At 37.1% G+C, this 17384-nt stretch overlaps 1 protein-coding gene across 1 annotated transcript in view; it reads left to right on the top strand.

Annotated features, from left to right (window-relative positions):
- The window catches only part of unc79 (UNC-79 domain-containing protein), a 1082710-nt gene that overhangs the window by 283210 nt on the left and 782116 nt on the right, over positions 1–17384 (top strand). The window contains exon 15 of the mRNA XM_090389680.1: positions 6886–6923. Within this exon, the coding sequence (XP_090245806.1) occupies positions 6886–6923 (38 nt within the window). The remainder of the gene's footprint in view (positions 1–6885; positions 6924–17384) is intronic.

The following is a 17384-nucleotide window of genomic DNA, read 5'->3' as shown; positions in this document are numbered from 1 at the left end:
TGAAACATTCTTATCTAAAAGCCTTAGTACATTTATTAATAGTAGTAATAGTATTTGCCATATAGTACAGTACAAATTATATGCTTCCCTCCTCACACAGTTAACTGTCCAGTTGACCTTTGAATTTATTCAACCTGTCAGCCTCAACTACCTGGATGGGGAACTTGTGAACTTGTTCCAGCAATCAATGACTCGCTAGCTAAAAGAAAACATCCTGAAATCTAATCTAAACCTCAACTCCTGTAATTTGAATTTATGGCCCCTAGTTCTGGAATTCTTTATAACAGTGAAAATTTCACCGTCATTCATTTTACTTATAGCCTGTAAACTTTAATTCCTTCTAAGAGCCTTGTAAACCTCAATCAGGTCACTTCTTAGGTGCCTGATTGCTTCTGTAGCCCACATAATCAGAGTCTTTCCTCATACCATCATCCTTTTGCCGATCTTGCCATTTGAGTTGGCCATCTTTGGACCCATTCAAGATGCTCAATGTCTTTTTTCAAATGAGGTCTCTATACTTGAACACAGTATTTCAAATGTGGTCTTACAATTGTCTCATACAGTGGCCCTATGACTTCCATAACTGTACAGGATAATGTTTGATAAATTATTGATAAGACACCATGGGCTTTCCTGGTTGACTGTTCAGAAAACTTCATATCTGCCCATATCGTAACTTCCAGATCCCTTAACTCCTTCACTGTTTTTCATTCCTACCAAGTGTATAATTTATTTGGTGGTTGCTATTCTCCAAGTGTAATACCTTGCATTTAACATCATTAAAACATAGCTGCTACTTCTCTGGACCACCTTTGAAGTCTCTTCAAGTCATGGTGAACGAGCCCTGCTTGACACTGGGCATTAACAACTCTACCAATTTTTATGTTGTCTGCAAATTTTGACATCATGCCTTCTATCCCTTCATCGATATAATTTATGAAAATTAGAAACAACAGTGGTCCAAGAACCAATTCTTGAGGGCCCCACTCCTGACGTTACACCAATCTGAAGAATATCTATTAATCAGAACTTTCTGCTCTGCAGTCACCCAGCAACTATCTTAGAATCTTACTACTGATCCCAACTTGTTCCGGCTTATACAGTTACCTCTCATGAGGGACTGAGTCAAATGCTTTGCTAAAATCAAAATAAACTATGTCAAAATTGTTCCCTACATCCAGGTCATCAATAATTGTGTCAAAATAGCCTGCTAATCTAGCCTAATTTTCCCGTAAATGTTCCTGGATTGCACTCTTAGTCATTGCCTCTAAGATTTTTCCTACCACTGAAATCAGACTAACTGTGCTGTTTTTACCAAATTCACTCTTTAGAACTGCCTTTATGTATTGGTGATACGTTGGCACTTCTCCAATCGAAAGGAATTCCCCCCCACCCAAGTCCAAAGATGCCATTATGATTAACCTCAGAGTGGTTCAGTACATTGCCTGGCAGTCTCTCTCAAAACTACCGGTATGTGCCATCAACTGCGGGAGCCTTACTTGCCTCTGTTTATTTGAAACAAAGGTTTAGATAAAGGATGAGATTTTAAGATGGAGCATAGCATGTAGGTTAGTGCAAAAGCATCATTTTAATGTAGCCATCTACCAAAGTAGTTAAATTAATTAATTAAATTGGCATCATTTAGGTTATATCTCATATTGTGAATGCCTTCACAATGAGTTGCCATGATATTGTACTACCTCGAATAAATAACACTTCACCAGTGGAGAAGACTACTGTTATTAATTCTCAGCAGATATCACCACCCAGACGGAACCGTTTCAAAGCTTGTTGGCTTCTCTTTGGTGGGTGGGCAGGTACCCTGGTGTTTCAATAGTGACAACCCAGGTATGAGGTATAACGTCACAATATGAGAGATGCCTGCTGGTGTGCAGTGATATAGACTATAAATTATTTAAGGGCAAAGGCCTCATGCTATGAGGTAGAATGACTAACATGTAGGTTAGTGCAAAAGCATCATTTTAACGTAGCCATCTACCAAAGTAGTTAAATTAATTAATTAAATTGGCATCGTTTTGGTATCCGCTGAGAATAAATAACAGTAGTCTTCTCCACTGGTGGAATGTTATTTATTCGAGGTAGTACAATACCATGGCAACTCATGAAGGCATTCACAATATGAGATATAACCAAAACGATGCCAATTTAATTAATTAATTTAACTACTTTGGTAGATGGCTACGTTAAAATGATGCTTTTGCACTAACATACATGTTAGTCAATTCTACCTTGTAGCATGAGGCCTTTGCCCTTAAATAATTTATAGATGGAGCATAGAATAAATGATTTCATTCCTTCAAGGATAATAATTTCACTGACACAATCTGAGCACACCTTAACATCAGAAGATTCAGAACAGTAATCCAACCATGGAAAAGAAGAATAGAAATTGTGCAGATCATCCCATTTCCCATTCTTATAATGCCAAAAAATGCAAGACTAAGAATGGTCATGAGAGAAGGCTCCACCAGAGAAGAAGCTATCACCAATTTGTGAACTAAGGTGCCTGGAGGACCACTCACCTCAACCATGAACTTTGAAGTGTGGATAGTATTGTCTCTTATTCTGGTAGATAAATAAACGACCTATGTGAGGACATAGTAATTGCAAGCCTAAACATCTCATCCAGTTGGGACCGTTTCACTAGAAAACTGAAACCAGCTGGAGTTGTGAACTTTTTATTTTTATGAAACTCTAAAAATAAAAAAGGTATTAGAATCTATAGTACTTAGTACTGTGCATAGGTAGAAGGTTGAAAGACAGAAGATACTTGTTGACATTAGAATTGAATTTCTGTAGATTGTAATTTTCTGGAAATATATGTGAAGGAAGGTTGTTCCAAAAAAAAAACAAGTTTAAGGGATAATAAACGAGGAAGAAGAAAAGTTGGTTTTGTGAGTTTGAAGTTGGCTAGTAAATGGGTGGCTGGTTGTGGCAGTGTTCACAGTGGTTTGGAAGAGAGAAGTTGGAATTATAGATGCGAAGTCAGAAGAATAGCACCCATGGATGTATCTGCAGAAAAGGCATACAACAGAGACAGTGAATGGGGAGACTTATTAAGAGATGGATCATTAGTTATCTTGACCCTTCTTTTGAATAGAGTCTAGAAGTTTGAGAGAGAGCTTTTGGGGGGCACCACTCCAGATGTGGGAACAATATTCCATGGTAAGGCAGATTTTAGATTTGTACATTCGAGATTTGTGTACATAGCTGTTTAGAAGAAAAGTAACACTGATAGCGAAAGAGAAAACCCAGATTTTTGGATACAGAGGAAGCAATATATGGGATGTGCTTCCTCTGCAACCAGCAAACTGAAACCAGCTCCTTTATGCAAGACATAAGGTAGGACTGAATTTTAGAAGGATTGAAATTAACTAAGTTATCTTTGCCCTGGGGAATTACATGAAGATCAGCATTTAAGTAATTTAATTGGTAGTGGATATTAAGCAGATAAACAGAATGTGCCGGACAAGGAGATGGAATGCAATGCTATCGTCAGCAAAACACTTGATGGGATTTCTAGTCAGTGCAAGATAGTCATTAATATACAAGAGGAAAGGAGTGGAAGAAAGAACTGAATTTTAGGAAACACCAAGGTTCAGTTCTTTGTTGAACATTAAATTTGCCAAGGAAAGTTAGCTCACTGTTAGAAGATTGGACTATAGTAAGTGATGTTTCAAAAAAAGGCAGCAAAAGAGTTCCAATTGATTAATGCAGTTGGGAGGATGATGGAGGCAACAGATGAATTTTACAGAATGGGATAGAGAGATTATAAGATCAAAAGATCAAAAGAAGAGATTCAAAATTAGTAAGCCTTTTGCAAGGAATATCAAAGCAGACATATGCACAAGTACCACCTTTGAAGCAAAAGGAATTGTAGAAGAAACTTTTGATGTGCAACACCCCCCCCCCCAGGCCAAGGCCCATATGCACAAGGAATTGTAGAGTGAATAATTAAGCAACTGATAATTGGGATTCTGTCAGAAAAAGTAAGTGGGGCATGGCAGCCTCTAGGTGGAAATGGATATCATTGAGATTGGCACTGAGACCATGTATATTTGTGAAATGAATAAGGTTTTTGGGAAATTTAGATCTGTTCATAGATAAATTTGTTTTATTAGTTTGACTATTTATGTTGCATTTAGTAGATAAAGTAAAAGTAGAAGGGGAGATGGGTATGACATAATAAAATTTTTAGATATGGCAAATGCATAGCAAGAATATACCCAGCTCCTTGACATAATGTGTCCTTTAATGCACCTGAAAGTGTCCTCTCATTCACTGGTCTAGTGAATGAGAGGATATAAATCTAATCTTTTTTTTTTTTTTTTTTTATGAAAACCCCAAACACGAAAGGTATCAAACCTATAGTACTTAGTACCGTGCATGGGTTGAAGGAGAAGTATGGGGGGAGGGGGATGCTGGAAACTTTGCTCTAGACACTAAACATTGGTTTCACCACTTAAAGCCTCCAATAAGCAAAGTGGTGGTATTTCACCGATTGATGAAAGTCATCTACCACCTACATCTTTTAACACAATTGGGTGGCTGCTTTATGGGTGCTCATTTTTTATATTATATGTATAATATAAAAACAAGCCACAATTACCAAATTTATTTCTAAAGCCACTATGGTATCACATGGGGATAAGAAATTTTTTATTTCTAAATAATTAACCATTTTGCTGCAGCTCAACAGTCCAGTCCTAAGAAACTCTTTACCTTCTAACAACTTAAAGCACAGGAATTAATAAACCTATATAGTCTTTATATCAGCACTTAAAACAAGAATATAAAAATACATGTTTGTAAATAAAATGAATAATTTCATTATTCTGTATCTTCATACTACATTTAATTCTGTGATAAGCTATATAAATTTAACTGGAAAGATCCAAGCAGAGGTAAATGGAGAACATATGAATCATCTGCTTTCAGTCAATTTCTCGACACAATTAACTTTTATGTCTATGCAGTATATGTTGTCTGCAAAAGTATGGGAACATATGAGACGCTTGCAAACATGGCAGGGTTCTTGTACAACAAATTATAATCAATAGCAGTTGATTTTTTTTTTTTTAATTTGAACTTTATCAAACCAGCTTTGTCAGTAATTTTATTGTGCTTGGTCTTCTCAATTGCAGACTTCTTGTTTACAAATTTTTACTAATAGCTAAAGAAAATAAAAGAAAAATAGGAATAAAATAATATAGTTAATAAAATTAATAGATAACAAGTTAATAATGTAGATTAATTTCAAGGCATAATTCATTATGAATATAGTCTAGGGTATGAGAGTTCCAAGAGATTCCCAGGAAAACATCCCCTTATACCAGTGGTCATATTTTAATAAGATGGTGCACTCGGAAATCATTAAGCACTTGAGAGATGCAATCAGAAGGAAGTGACCTAATCTGTAGGCTAGGAAAAAATTAGAAATTATTCTATGACAATGCACTTGACCATTGTGCAACGGTAATTTCTGAATGCCCTTCCAAACACTAAACTGTTTCACGATGTCCTCATTATTCACCTTACTGAATAAATGGTTTTTTTTTGGTTTTTTTTTTCATTTATATAACCAATGAAAAATATAGGTCATTATTTTGAAAAATTCAATGTGTAATTATTTTTTGTAAATATTAATCTAAAATCAATGTGTATATATTATTATTTTGAAATGAAATTTAGTCCTGAAACTTTTGATCTTACTTTGTATATAAAATGTTTAATATATGTATACACTGTCCATTCAAAACATTATGACCACCTAGCAAAAAGTGGATATGTCCTCCTCTTGCAACTAGTACCAATGCCACTCTATGAGTATGGACTCTATAAGGCCCCTGAATGCTGCAGGAGGTGTTGTACCGAGTCACCAGGATTGCTTTCTATAGATCACAGATAGCTATGGTGGAGGATCCAAATACCAAATTTGTTGATCCACATAATCCCAAAGATCTAGGAAATTCAATGGATAAGGTAATACTGGAAGTCACTTTTGCATTTGTCGAACCACTCTCGAGCAATACTGGCAATGGGCACGACACATTATCCTGCTGGAACACATGCCATCTGGGAAGAAAATCACTATAAATGGGTATATGTGATCAGCCACAATGGACAGGTAGTTTTAGCATGCAGATTGCACTGTAGGGTATGAGGGTTCCAAGAGATTCCCAGAAAAACATCCCCCATACCAGAACCTCTCTGCAGTTTGTCACTGAGTCCACCTATTGTCCACAGAATACAGGAAACATGATTCATTAAAAAAGGCAACTTTTTTCCCAGTCATCAGTAGTTCAATTATGTCATTCAGATGTAGACTTTAAGCTGTAAGCATGCATATCTCAACTGGACGCCTACACCATGAGATCTATATGGAAGAGGGGATTCACTGGGTTGTAGTCTTGGAAACATTACTGATCATCCTCTGGTTAAAGTCCATGGTCCACTGTTCCACCATTTTCTGTCTATCAGCTCACACTAGGTAGGACAACCTGCATTTGCCACGACCATCAGTGATGTGTGGGTGCCCTCCATTTGTCCAGTAAATGCTGCATCCACTATCCATCCACTCTTGGGACACCTCAGCCCACAAAATTTGCAGTTTCCATAATACTGCCACCTTTCAACTGGTACTTAACAATTATCCCTTTATCGAAGTCTGTCAGATCACATCCCTTGCACCTGTTGATCAAGTATTTTGTATGGACTGCATGCCACGAACCTTCAGTATCGCATTTTCTGGTTCTCACCACAAGTATGCCACCAGGTAGGAAAGAATGGCTGATTGCTAAAATATGGTGGTGGTCATAGTGTTTTGACTGGATTGTGTGTATTTATTTATTTTTTTTTTTTCAGATCAGGCAGGAAATGCACTTGAACGCTTGAAAGGAGAAGTAAGATTTTATTATTTTGCTGTATTAAATTAATTTAACTGTTGGAAACACACACACACACACACACACACACACACACACACACACACACACACACACACACACACACACACACACACACACACACACACACACACACACACACACACAGAGAGAGAGAATATTATTATTCAGATTTTGGTATACTTTTCTTTTGCTTTGATTTTAATGAGAAAGTCATATTGTTATATAACATCATTTGAGATTCAGAAGGAGGGAGAGTGATAGAAATCATCCCCCCTTTTCCCCAAAAATTCTTTTGATTATATATTTTTCATATAATAGGTTGCATTGACTGGGTATCTCAGTTTCTAGTATTGAATAATTTTGTCACTGATCTAAAACAGGAGATGCAGGAAAAAGATTAGGAAACACTGCAAGATTGAAAAAATCAAATTCTTGCTGAGATGATCTCTGTTTTATTATCTTGATTTCATTACCATACATAGAACTATGACCAAAACACTGCCTTACCCTTCAATAAATTAGTAAAAGCCCCCCCCCTTCTTTCTCGGTCATAGTTACAGATGATCAATGAGAGACAAGTGCAGAGCCAATGCATAGTAATGTCAGAACAGGTTGACATCAGAAACTTTACCAGAAGCTGTCTATACATCACCTCTTTGCCTCTTGCTTACAATTATCTGATATCCAGATTTTCAGAAGTCAGAAAATACAGCTGCTTAACCCATCCTGTTTGGTGAGTTGAGGTGGTTATCAGAACACCACATTCTACTATCACCCACTGTTGGCTTATAGGTTTTCCTGAGAAAATGCTGAATTCCCAGTCTAATACCTTTATTCTTCTTAGGCATGCTCATTTTGTCTTTATTTGTGGTGCATAAGTTCCATTATTAGGTGGCTTTCATTTTTACCTTTTTTTGCTTTCTCTAAATTTTGTCATTAAAGTTTTGTGATAAACTTACTTTAAACTGGCAAAGATGACAGATAGTCTCAGCATCCTTTATTTCCATTTATGAAAAAAAATGAATAAATAAAAAATAATAATAATACAAGCAAAACCTCAAAACAGAAATATCTGGATGGTGTACACAAAATACACATGCCAAGTGCAAATACCTGACATCACATTGGTAAAGCATAAAAGTTCATCTCAGGAAGTCTGTAAATTTTTGATGATAGCTTTTTCTGATATCCACAGTACAGGATCATTAGCCAGATGATTGAAAATATAAATACTAAAAGTTTAATTCATATGTATTTGAATTAAAGTAGAATTTGTTAGTGCTAGAGATTCTACAGGATGAGTGTGAGAAAACTTAGATACCAATTTTTCAGACGTGGAATTCTCCAAACACAATGTTCCATACAGACACAGCATCAAGATCCATAAGACATTAGGTTGCTGTTGCTGTTGCGGTTTACTGGTGCAACAGCAACCTAAACTATAATGCCCCAACCACGATAAATGAGTAGACATATTAAAAGTACAGAAACAAAGGTTAAAATATTAAGTTACCCAGGAATATTAGTCACTATGTCAGAAAAAGATTGTACAAAAATACGTATAAGAGCAGTCAGTAAGGTATAAAGACATTAGGTAAACCAGTTGATGCACCTAAGATTTATCTTCATTTTTGGATAAAAAAGTATTTTGTACAGCTGTTGTCTTATGTACAATATAGTGATAATAACCTTATAATGAAGTGACTAGAGGATAAGGAACTATTATGAGAGCATATTCTGTAAGGCAGATGCCCAAATGATAGAAAATATTTGAGTGTTACTGTCTTATTAAACATTAAAAAATTAACAAATATAACTTTGGTAACCAGAACACTCTGAGCAGAAGTCTAATATATATAGAGTTTAATATACAGGATGATTCAAAAATGACTTTACAACTTCATCAGGGGACATATAATTTATTGAACTGTCATTGTAACAAAAAACATCAAGTTTTACTGACGTAGAACTGAATTCTGTCACCGCGAACACCAGCGGCTTGCATTTCAAAAATGGCTACTTTCACAGGAGCAGAGCATGCTCAGTGTGTGTTTTGGTTTGAAGAAACGAAATCTGCGACAATGGTGCAATGGAATTTTTGCACCAAATATGGAAAGGAGCCTCCCAGTAGACCTGCAATGTACTCATGGCAAAAGAATTTTGTTGAGACAGGTTGTTCTGTTCGCCATGACATATCTCCAGGATGCCCACGTGTTTCTGATGCTGTCATGGAAAAGGTGAGGGAGAGGTTTGTTCAGAGTCCTGTGAAATCAATGCTGTGAAATCAAAGTACGTCCCATGAGACCGCTGTTCCACAACCGACCGTTTGGCGTGTGTTACGAAGATGTTTACACTTGTAGCCATACCGGTTTACCATGGTGCAACAAATTACTCACTCAGATAAGGCTGCTCGTCAGGAATTCTGTGCTGACATTACTGGATAACATAATCTTTAGTGATGAGTCAACATTTAATGTTAGTGGTAGTGTTAACATCCACAACTGCAGGATTTGGGCCAGAAAAAACCCGTGTGCACGTCTGGAACATGTTCGTGACAGACGAAAGGTGAATGTCTTTTGCGCCCTCAGCAAAGTAAAAGTTTACGGACCCTTCTTTTTCCATGAGACAACCATCAATGATATCGTGTATCTGGATATGCTGGAAAATTTTCTCATTCCACAGTTCGACGAAGGATGCTTTCACTTTCAGCAAGATGGAGCTACCTGACGGAGGTAAGGGAATTCCTCAATAATTGTTTCCGCGGGTCGGTGGATTGGTCGAGCAGGGTCTTTAGCATGCCCACCTCGTTCCCCAGATTTGACGCCTCTAGACTTTTTTGCTATGGGGTTTCTTTAAAGATAGAATGTTTGTTCCATCCTTACCTACCAATCTTGCCAAGTTCAAAACTAAAATCATCGCCACAGTTACAGAAGTTACGCCGGATATGTTACGTCGCGTTTGGGAGGAAATTGAGTTCAGAAGGGATGTCTGCCGTATCACCAATGGCAGTCACATTGAACCAAAATGACTGTTCTAGGTAAAACTTGATGTTTTTTGCTATCATTTGACAGTTCAATAAATTATGTCTCCTGAATAAAATTCTATACACTTAGGAAGTTGGCGCCTCCATAGCCAGGTGGGCAGGAGCAGCAGTGCGTAGCACACACTTCTTGATTAGACTGGGGTTTGAGCCCGTGCCCACCAAATACGGAGGATGCGGAAAGGTCAGAGAATGACCACCGCATATCCCCGGAGCAATATGGCTCCTAAAAACCAAATAACAAACAAACAAACTTAGGAAGTTGTAAAGTCCTTTTGAATCACCCTGTATTAATAAAAACACTGCTCACCTCTTCTTTCCATCCCATCTGAAATAGTATATCTAAACCTTCTGTATATTTATTCAAACTGCCTAGTTCCACAACACCAGGGTGTAATTTATTCCAGCAATCAGTTACTCTTTGCCTGAAAGCCAACTTTAGCATATTTATCTTGCAACCATTCCTTTTCAGTTTATGTCCCCTTGTATGCATTAGCATTACTGGAGATATATGATGCAAGAAAACAAGCTTATACAGCATCAGCCAAAAAAAGAAAAAAACTGCCCATTTCCCCTATCTGTTTCTCCAAATGTTTGTCCAGTTCTTCCTTGAATTTATTTAAGCTATCAACTTCCAGGCAACAGATGGAAGTTTGTTCCAGCAATCAGCCACCCACTGTCTAAAGGCAGTTTCCTCAACTGTCTTTCTTCAATTTGAATATGCTCCCTCAAGTGAGCAAGAGGAAGAATCCCATCCTTATACAGGAACTCTCTGACTTACGTAATACTTGACTTACAGAAATTCGACTTTATGTAAGTTTTTGCCGGCTGGTAAAAAAAAAAATCAAAACAATCGTTGAAACGTATTTTGCATCTCGTAGGAATAAATGGGGTATCGGAAATATCGTAATGTGAACCCAATAACACATTGGGTTTTTTTTTTAATGTAATTTGTTCAAAGTCCTTGGAAGTTGAAAATTTCGCTATATTACTAAGCTATTTATCTCTCTAAAAGGTGATATATATAATGCAAATTGCACTACCCTTTCTTCGTTAACATATGTTCCTGTTATAAGAATCAATTTTGAACACCTTTGTGATATTTTTCTAAAGCACATTTCTGGAGGTCGTGACCATAAAACAATAAAAACAATTTGCACTTTCCGGTTTATTGGACTTTTATGTTAATGCATCTAATTATAAATGGGTAGTAAACTCAATCTTATTGCATTTTAGATAATAACAATAACTGCAATAACTGTGTGGGATTTTACACTATTATGGTGAAATGTGTTCCCCTTCACTGAAATCTTCAATCATATAAAAAACAAATTTTCAGAAACTTCTCTTCATTCCTATTTACGTATTACAATGATGAAGGGGAAAGCAACCAACAAAAGGTGAAAGTGGTGTTAGTGCCTGGAAACAAAACAAAATTGATTTAGAAATGAAAATGAAAATGATTAAGAAGTACAAAGCAGCACAAAGTTTGTCATCTATTGCAAAGGAATTAGGTCTCACTTCTTCAACGGTGAATACTATTATAAAGGACAGTGCACATATAAAAGACCATCTCAAAGGATCAATGCACTTAAGATCAACATTAATCACAAAACAGTGTTCAGGTGCTAACTCGAAGATGGAACAGCTATTAATAATATGGATGGAAAATCAGATTCAGAAGTGAGTGCCCGTGAGTCTAATGACCATTCAAGCAAAAGCAACCAGTCTTTATAAAGATATTAAAGTAAGTACGGGAAAGCCCAATCAAAGTTCATGGCAAGCAACGAGTGGTTTAATAGGTTCAAGCATCGCACTGGTTTCCACAATGTTAATGTATGTGGTGAAGTCGCCAGTGCTGATTCTGCAGCTGTAGAAAAATTTTGTGATGTGTTGGGAAAAATTATTGAATAAGGCAATATTCAATAATTCAATGCAGCAATTTTTTTACGAGACTGCTCTGTATTGAAAAAAAATGCCGGATTGAACATACATTACCAAAGAGGAAAATAAAATGACAGATTTCAAGGTGTCAAAAGATAGGGCCACGCTCTTGCTTCGGACTAATGCATCAGGAGATTACAGATTAAAACCATTGCTTGTGTACCATTCTGCAAATCATCGTGCATTTAAGGGCATCAATAGAGCCACCCTACCTGTGCATTTTCGATCGAACCACAGAGCATGGATAGCAATATCTCTCTTTGAGGATTGGTTTAAATGCTGCTTCAATCCCGAGGTTGAAAATATTGTAAAGATAACAACGTTTCTTTCAAGATTTTGCTTCTATTAGATAATGCTCCTGGACATCCTATGCACCTAGATGATTTCAATTCGAACAAGAGAGTCATATTTCTACTGCCAAACACGACTTAACTCATCCAACCTATGGATCAGGATGTTATTTGGAATTTAAAAGCATACTATTTATGCACAACATTTGCTCAGGCACTGTCTGCAGTAGACGTTGAGAAAAATTTTGCGTTACGAGACTTTTGGAAATCTTACAGTATTTACCATGCCATCTTAAACATTAATAAGGCCTGTGCGGAAATTACTAAAAGTTGTTTAAATGGCACATGGAAGAAAATATACCCACAGCACGTAAAAGGCTTTGAAGAATTTGAAAAAGATGAATCATAGGAATAGGTTACAGATAAGATTGTAAAGGTTACAGAGTTACTTCAGTTGGAGGTTGATACCAAAGATGTTGAGGAGTTAATAGGGGAAGAAGAGAAGGAATTATCTAATGAAGAACTTATTGACTTGCAGGCAGCGATAACGAAAAAAGAAAATGCTGACGAAGCTCAAGATGAACCAAATGAGGAGCCGAGACGTTCATCACCTCTGTGGTGACATCACAATGGCATTTTGTGAAATAGCATCAGCAATGGCATGGTTTGAGATGATGGATCCTGACAGCAAATGATTCTTAAAAGTTAACAGAGGGGTGAATGATATGCTTGCTTGCAAAAAGAAAAATACGATGAAAATAAAAAAGCCACCATCCAGTCATCCATTAATATGTTCTTTCATAAGGTTGAGCAGCCGACCCCTTCTAAATCTCCGCAGTGGCGTACTTATCAGCTGAAGATGTCAATTCTGGCAGTGTTGCTCAAGAGGTAAAATTTACTGACATTATGCCTGTCTCCTTTCTTTTTTTGCAATTTTATAATTTTGAAATTTTTTTAAATTGCACACTTTTGTAATTTTTCCTGCACATGAGATAAAAAATTGAATAAATACAATAAATAATTCTATTTACATGTTCGCCGAACATTTCTTTTTTAATTGAATCAATTCAGTGAGCACAGTTGCGAGTGCTGCACAAGCATGAGGGAAATTCCAACTTACGTAATGTTTCGCAGAATGCAACCCTTACGTAAGTCGGGTTGCATTCTGGGAAATCTGTACACAAATTTCTCCTTATTCACCTCAATCAGATCACCTCGCAGGTGCCTAGTCTCCAGATGCTGCAATTCACAGGACTTAAGCCGTTCTTGTTAAGAGCAACCCTTTGTTCCCTCACCAGTCTGCCCGTTTTATGCTTTATTCAAGGGCTTCCCACTAAATAACTTAAGTCTGAGTTGTCAAGAGCAGTATTGATAAATATTACATTTGATGGAAGGAAGTAATTGCAGGAAAAGTAATTGAGTAACTAATATGATGCATCATCAGATTAGTTGGCTTTAAGTCTCTGTTATGCAAGAGATCAGCTTTCGAACTTCACTTTGAGCAGTCATTGAAGAGGTGACATTTGGATGTAATGTTTTGGCTTTATCTTTGGAGAGGGCTTAATGTCTAATGGAGTCATTTAACTCAGCTTGAGTGAACAGCTCCACGCTCCAGTGTCTCTTCATCAGGTGTGTATTCAGGATTGGCTGAAGTTCTCAGGTCTCCACCAGATGCATCTTCATCGCATTCCATTTCGTCTTCTAAAGAATCTATTCCATGTTGTGGAGCTACTAGAAATGACACTGTCATCATGGTGGATCTGCCTCATCACTGAATCCAGGTTCAGATAAATAACCTTGTGCTCATTCTTTTCTGAGGATCCAGTTACATTCACATTAAGATTAACAATCACACCATGGTCTTTTGGCACCCTCCACTACATGCATGAGGCAAACAGCATAGACTTTTTTCTTTTGTTCAACCAGTCATGTAATCCATTCAAACACGCAGAAAAAATAATGTGGTGGTAGTGCCTTATTCTGTCACCCAGAGAATGAAGTATAACTGGTATATTTTCTGAGTATCCATAATCATTTAGTTAGGAGTAACACATATAATAGAATTTGTTGGGGTGATTTTAAAAGCACTTTTGAGGAATGATGATGAACGTGTTTCAGTAATTCACTGCATCTTACCTAAAAAAAATTATAATCAAATAATTAAATTACTAAATAACAAGGATTTAGATGTATTCAAAGAATTTCACAAACATAATCAGGGATAAGGAGGTCTGGAGGCCTCACTTTAGGAAGAATGTAGATCTGCTGGAACAGGTGCAGAGAATGGCAACCAGATTGGTGAAGGGAACAAAAAGGTTGAACTTACCTAGAAAAGCCTCAATTCTGCAAATTGCAGTGTCTTGAGACCAACACCTGCAGAGAGATCTCTGCAGGTGTTGGTTAAATATGTCATCTCTGTAGATGACATATTTAAAGCCTTGACTGGATTGAGTAAGCTGATTGTTAATGGTATTCTTCCACTTGCTACAACTAAAAACACGAGGGGGCACAAATTCAAGTTGAGAAAGGATGGTTGCAGGATAGATGTTTGGGAATTTGCCTTCAGTCAGTGGGCAGTTGATTGTTGAATGGGCTTCCATCCGTTGTTGTGTTAGTGGATGGGTTGAATAAATTCAAGGGAGAACAAAACAAATATGAGAGCTTGAAGGACAGGGTGGATGCCCTTGAAGGATTAAAAGTGAGGGGCCCATCAAGCTCTCAGCTGCCCACACCAATGCCAGAGCTTGCACTTGGTCATCGCGCAACACAGCGGCAGCCCCCAAGTCAGAATGCGCTGGTCCCAAAGGAACTAGTAGTTGTTGGTGACTCTATTGTCAGGGAAACGGGAAACATGCTTTGTAAAAAGGATAGGTGGAACAGGACCAGAGTATGTCTGCCAGGGTTAAAGGTTGATGACGATTTGGTATGTTAACTCTGGGGTTACTGCTACCCATAAGCAGTACTTTACATTTGTCAATGTTAAACTTCAGTTACCACCTCTCAGCCCATCTGCTCAATTTTTCTAGATTCTGTTGCAGTAGCGTACCATCATTAGTGTCATTAACAACCCTGCCAACCTTCTTATCGTCTACAAACTTTTTTGGACATTATTCCCACTGTACCTTCATCAATATCATTAATAAATACAGAAAACAACAATTGCCCAACACCATACCCTTGGGGACTCCTTTAATAGCATTAGTCCACAAAGAGCAGTGTCCATTGATTAACACTTTCTGGCTTTTCCATTTAATCATCCTTTTATCAATAGTAGCAACTTGTGCTTATTGCCATACTGCTCCAATTTTTACAGCAGTCTTCCATGTGCAACAGTAACTAAAGCTTTCATGAAATCCAAGTATATGATATCAAAATTATTTTTTGCATCCAGTTCCTTTGTACCACATCATAGTATTTAATTAAATTGGACAGACAATACTTTGCCTTAACACACCCATGCTGTGTCTGAACTATAACTGCAGTCTTGTCTAGATGATCCTGCAATGCTGCTTTAACTGGTGACTCCATTATTTTTCCCGGAACAGAGGTTAAACTAACAGGTCTGTAATTACTCGTGTCGCCCTTTGATCCCCCTCTTGTGAATTAGGGACACATTTGCACATCTCCAGCCCGTAGGGACACTTCCTGAATCTAAGATGCTTTCATAATTATGGCTAACAATTTGCTTACTTCCTTTGCTGACTCCTTTATTATATCTGAATAGATTCCATCCACCCCATGTGCCTTTCTTTTGTTTAACTTCAACAATTTCTCCTCTAATTTTCTCTCAGTTATTTCAAAATCATTTGTAATAAGAGTTTGATAAAATTCTGTCCTCCACTTGCCTACAGAATACTCATGTGAATGTAAATGCAAAATAATCATTCAGTTTGTCAATTATCTGAGCAGGATCTTCAACAGTTTAATTATCAATATCAAGTGGACCAATCTGATTCATCCACTTCCTTCTAGAGTTTACAAAAGTAAACAAGTCTTTGCTGTTTTTCTTTGCATCCTTTGTCAAACATTTCTCATAATCTGTTTCCCTTGCTTAACCTCCTTTGTGACTTGATTTCAGACCAGCTTATATCTACTATAGGCTTATGTGTCACCTGATAATTTATTTATGTGCATCCCATACATTTTTCTTCTCTGCCATGGGTCTCATTAGATCATATGACATGCATACAGGCCTAAACCTTGAAAAATATTTCATAGTTGGTATGAAAAGTCTAGTAGCTTCCATGATTAATTCTTTGAATGCTTCCCATTTAGAATTTTCTGATGGTAACATGATCAGTTGGTCCCACTGTATAGAATTTAAAAACTGTCTGTAATCACCATAGCCATCTTTACAAGAGCAAAAACCCTTTTCTGTACCCTTGATGGTAATTGCATCTTTAAGTAAATCCCACATCAGTACAATGTGAACGCTGCCACCTAGTACTTGATTTATCTGCATATTCTTAATGCATAAATAAATACTGCTAATCATATCAAGATTATTACTCTCTCTGGTTGCCTCTTGAACATGCTGCTTTAGAAAACAGTCATCCAGTAAATTCACAAAGGTCTTGTAGTGTGTGTGTGTAACCAACTTACAATTTCCACTCACTTTCTGGGATGTAAAATCCCCCATTATATGACATATCTGATTTACTGACCCACTGTTTCTCTGTACAGTTGTTTTTTTTTTTGTACTCATCAGAGTCATTAGGCCTATAACACACTCCTGCTTTTATTTTTACTTTCCCTGTGCTTATTTCACACCAAACTGACTCAGCATTGTACTGTCTATCCATGTCAACTGGATACACTGCCTTTGATTTTATGTGTTTTTTCCTAATGGCATAAACCATCCTCCCTTCCTTTCTGTACGCATTGTACTCCCCAAATTCAAGGAACTGGATGCAAAGAATAATTTTGATATCATATATTCGGATCTTAGAAAGGCTTTTGATACTGTTGTATATGGAAGACTGCTGCACAAATTGGAGCAATGTGGCATTGGAGGCAAATTGCTGCTATGGATAAAGGGATGGTTGAGTGGGAGAAGACAGAGAGTGGTAATCAATGGACACTGCTCTTCATGGACTAATGTTATGAGTGGAGTACCCCAGGGTTCAATGTTGGGTCCATTGTTGTTTTCTGTATTTATTAATGATATTGATGATGGTATAT

Source organism: Mastigoproctus giganteus, chromosome 2, assembly GCF_048544385.1.
Source record: "Mastigoproctus giganteus isolate SK-2022 chromosome 2, ASM4854438v1, whole genome shotgun sequence".
NCBI classification, from domain to species: Eukaryota; Metazoa; Arthropoda; class Arachnida; order Uropygi; family Thelyphonidae; genus Mastigoproctus; species Mastigoproctus giganteus.
Note: the sequence above shows the minus strand (reverse complement) of the source record. Positions and strands in the feature narration are given on the sequence as shown.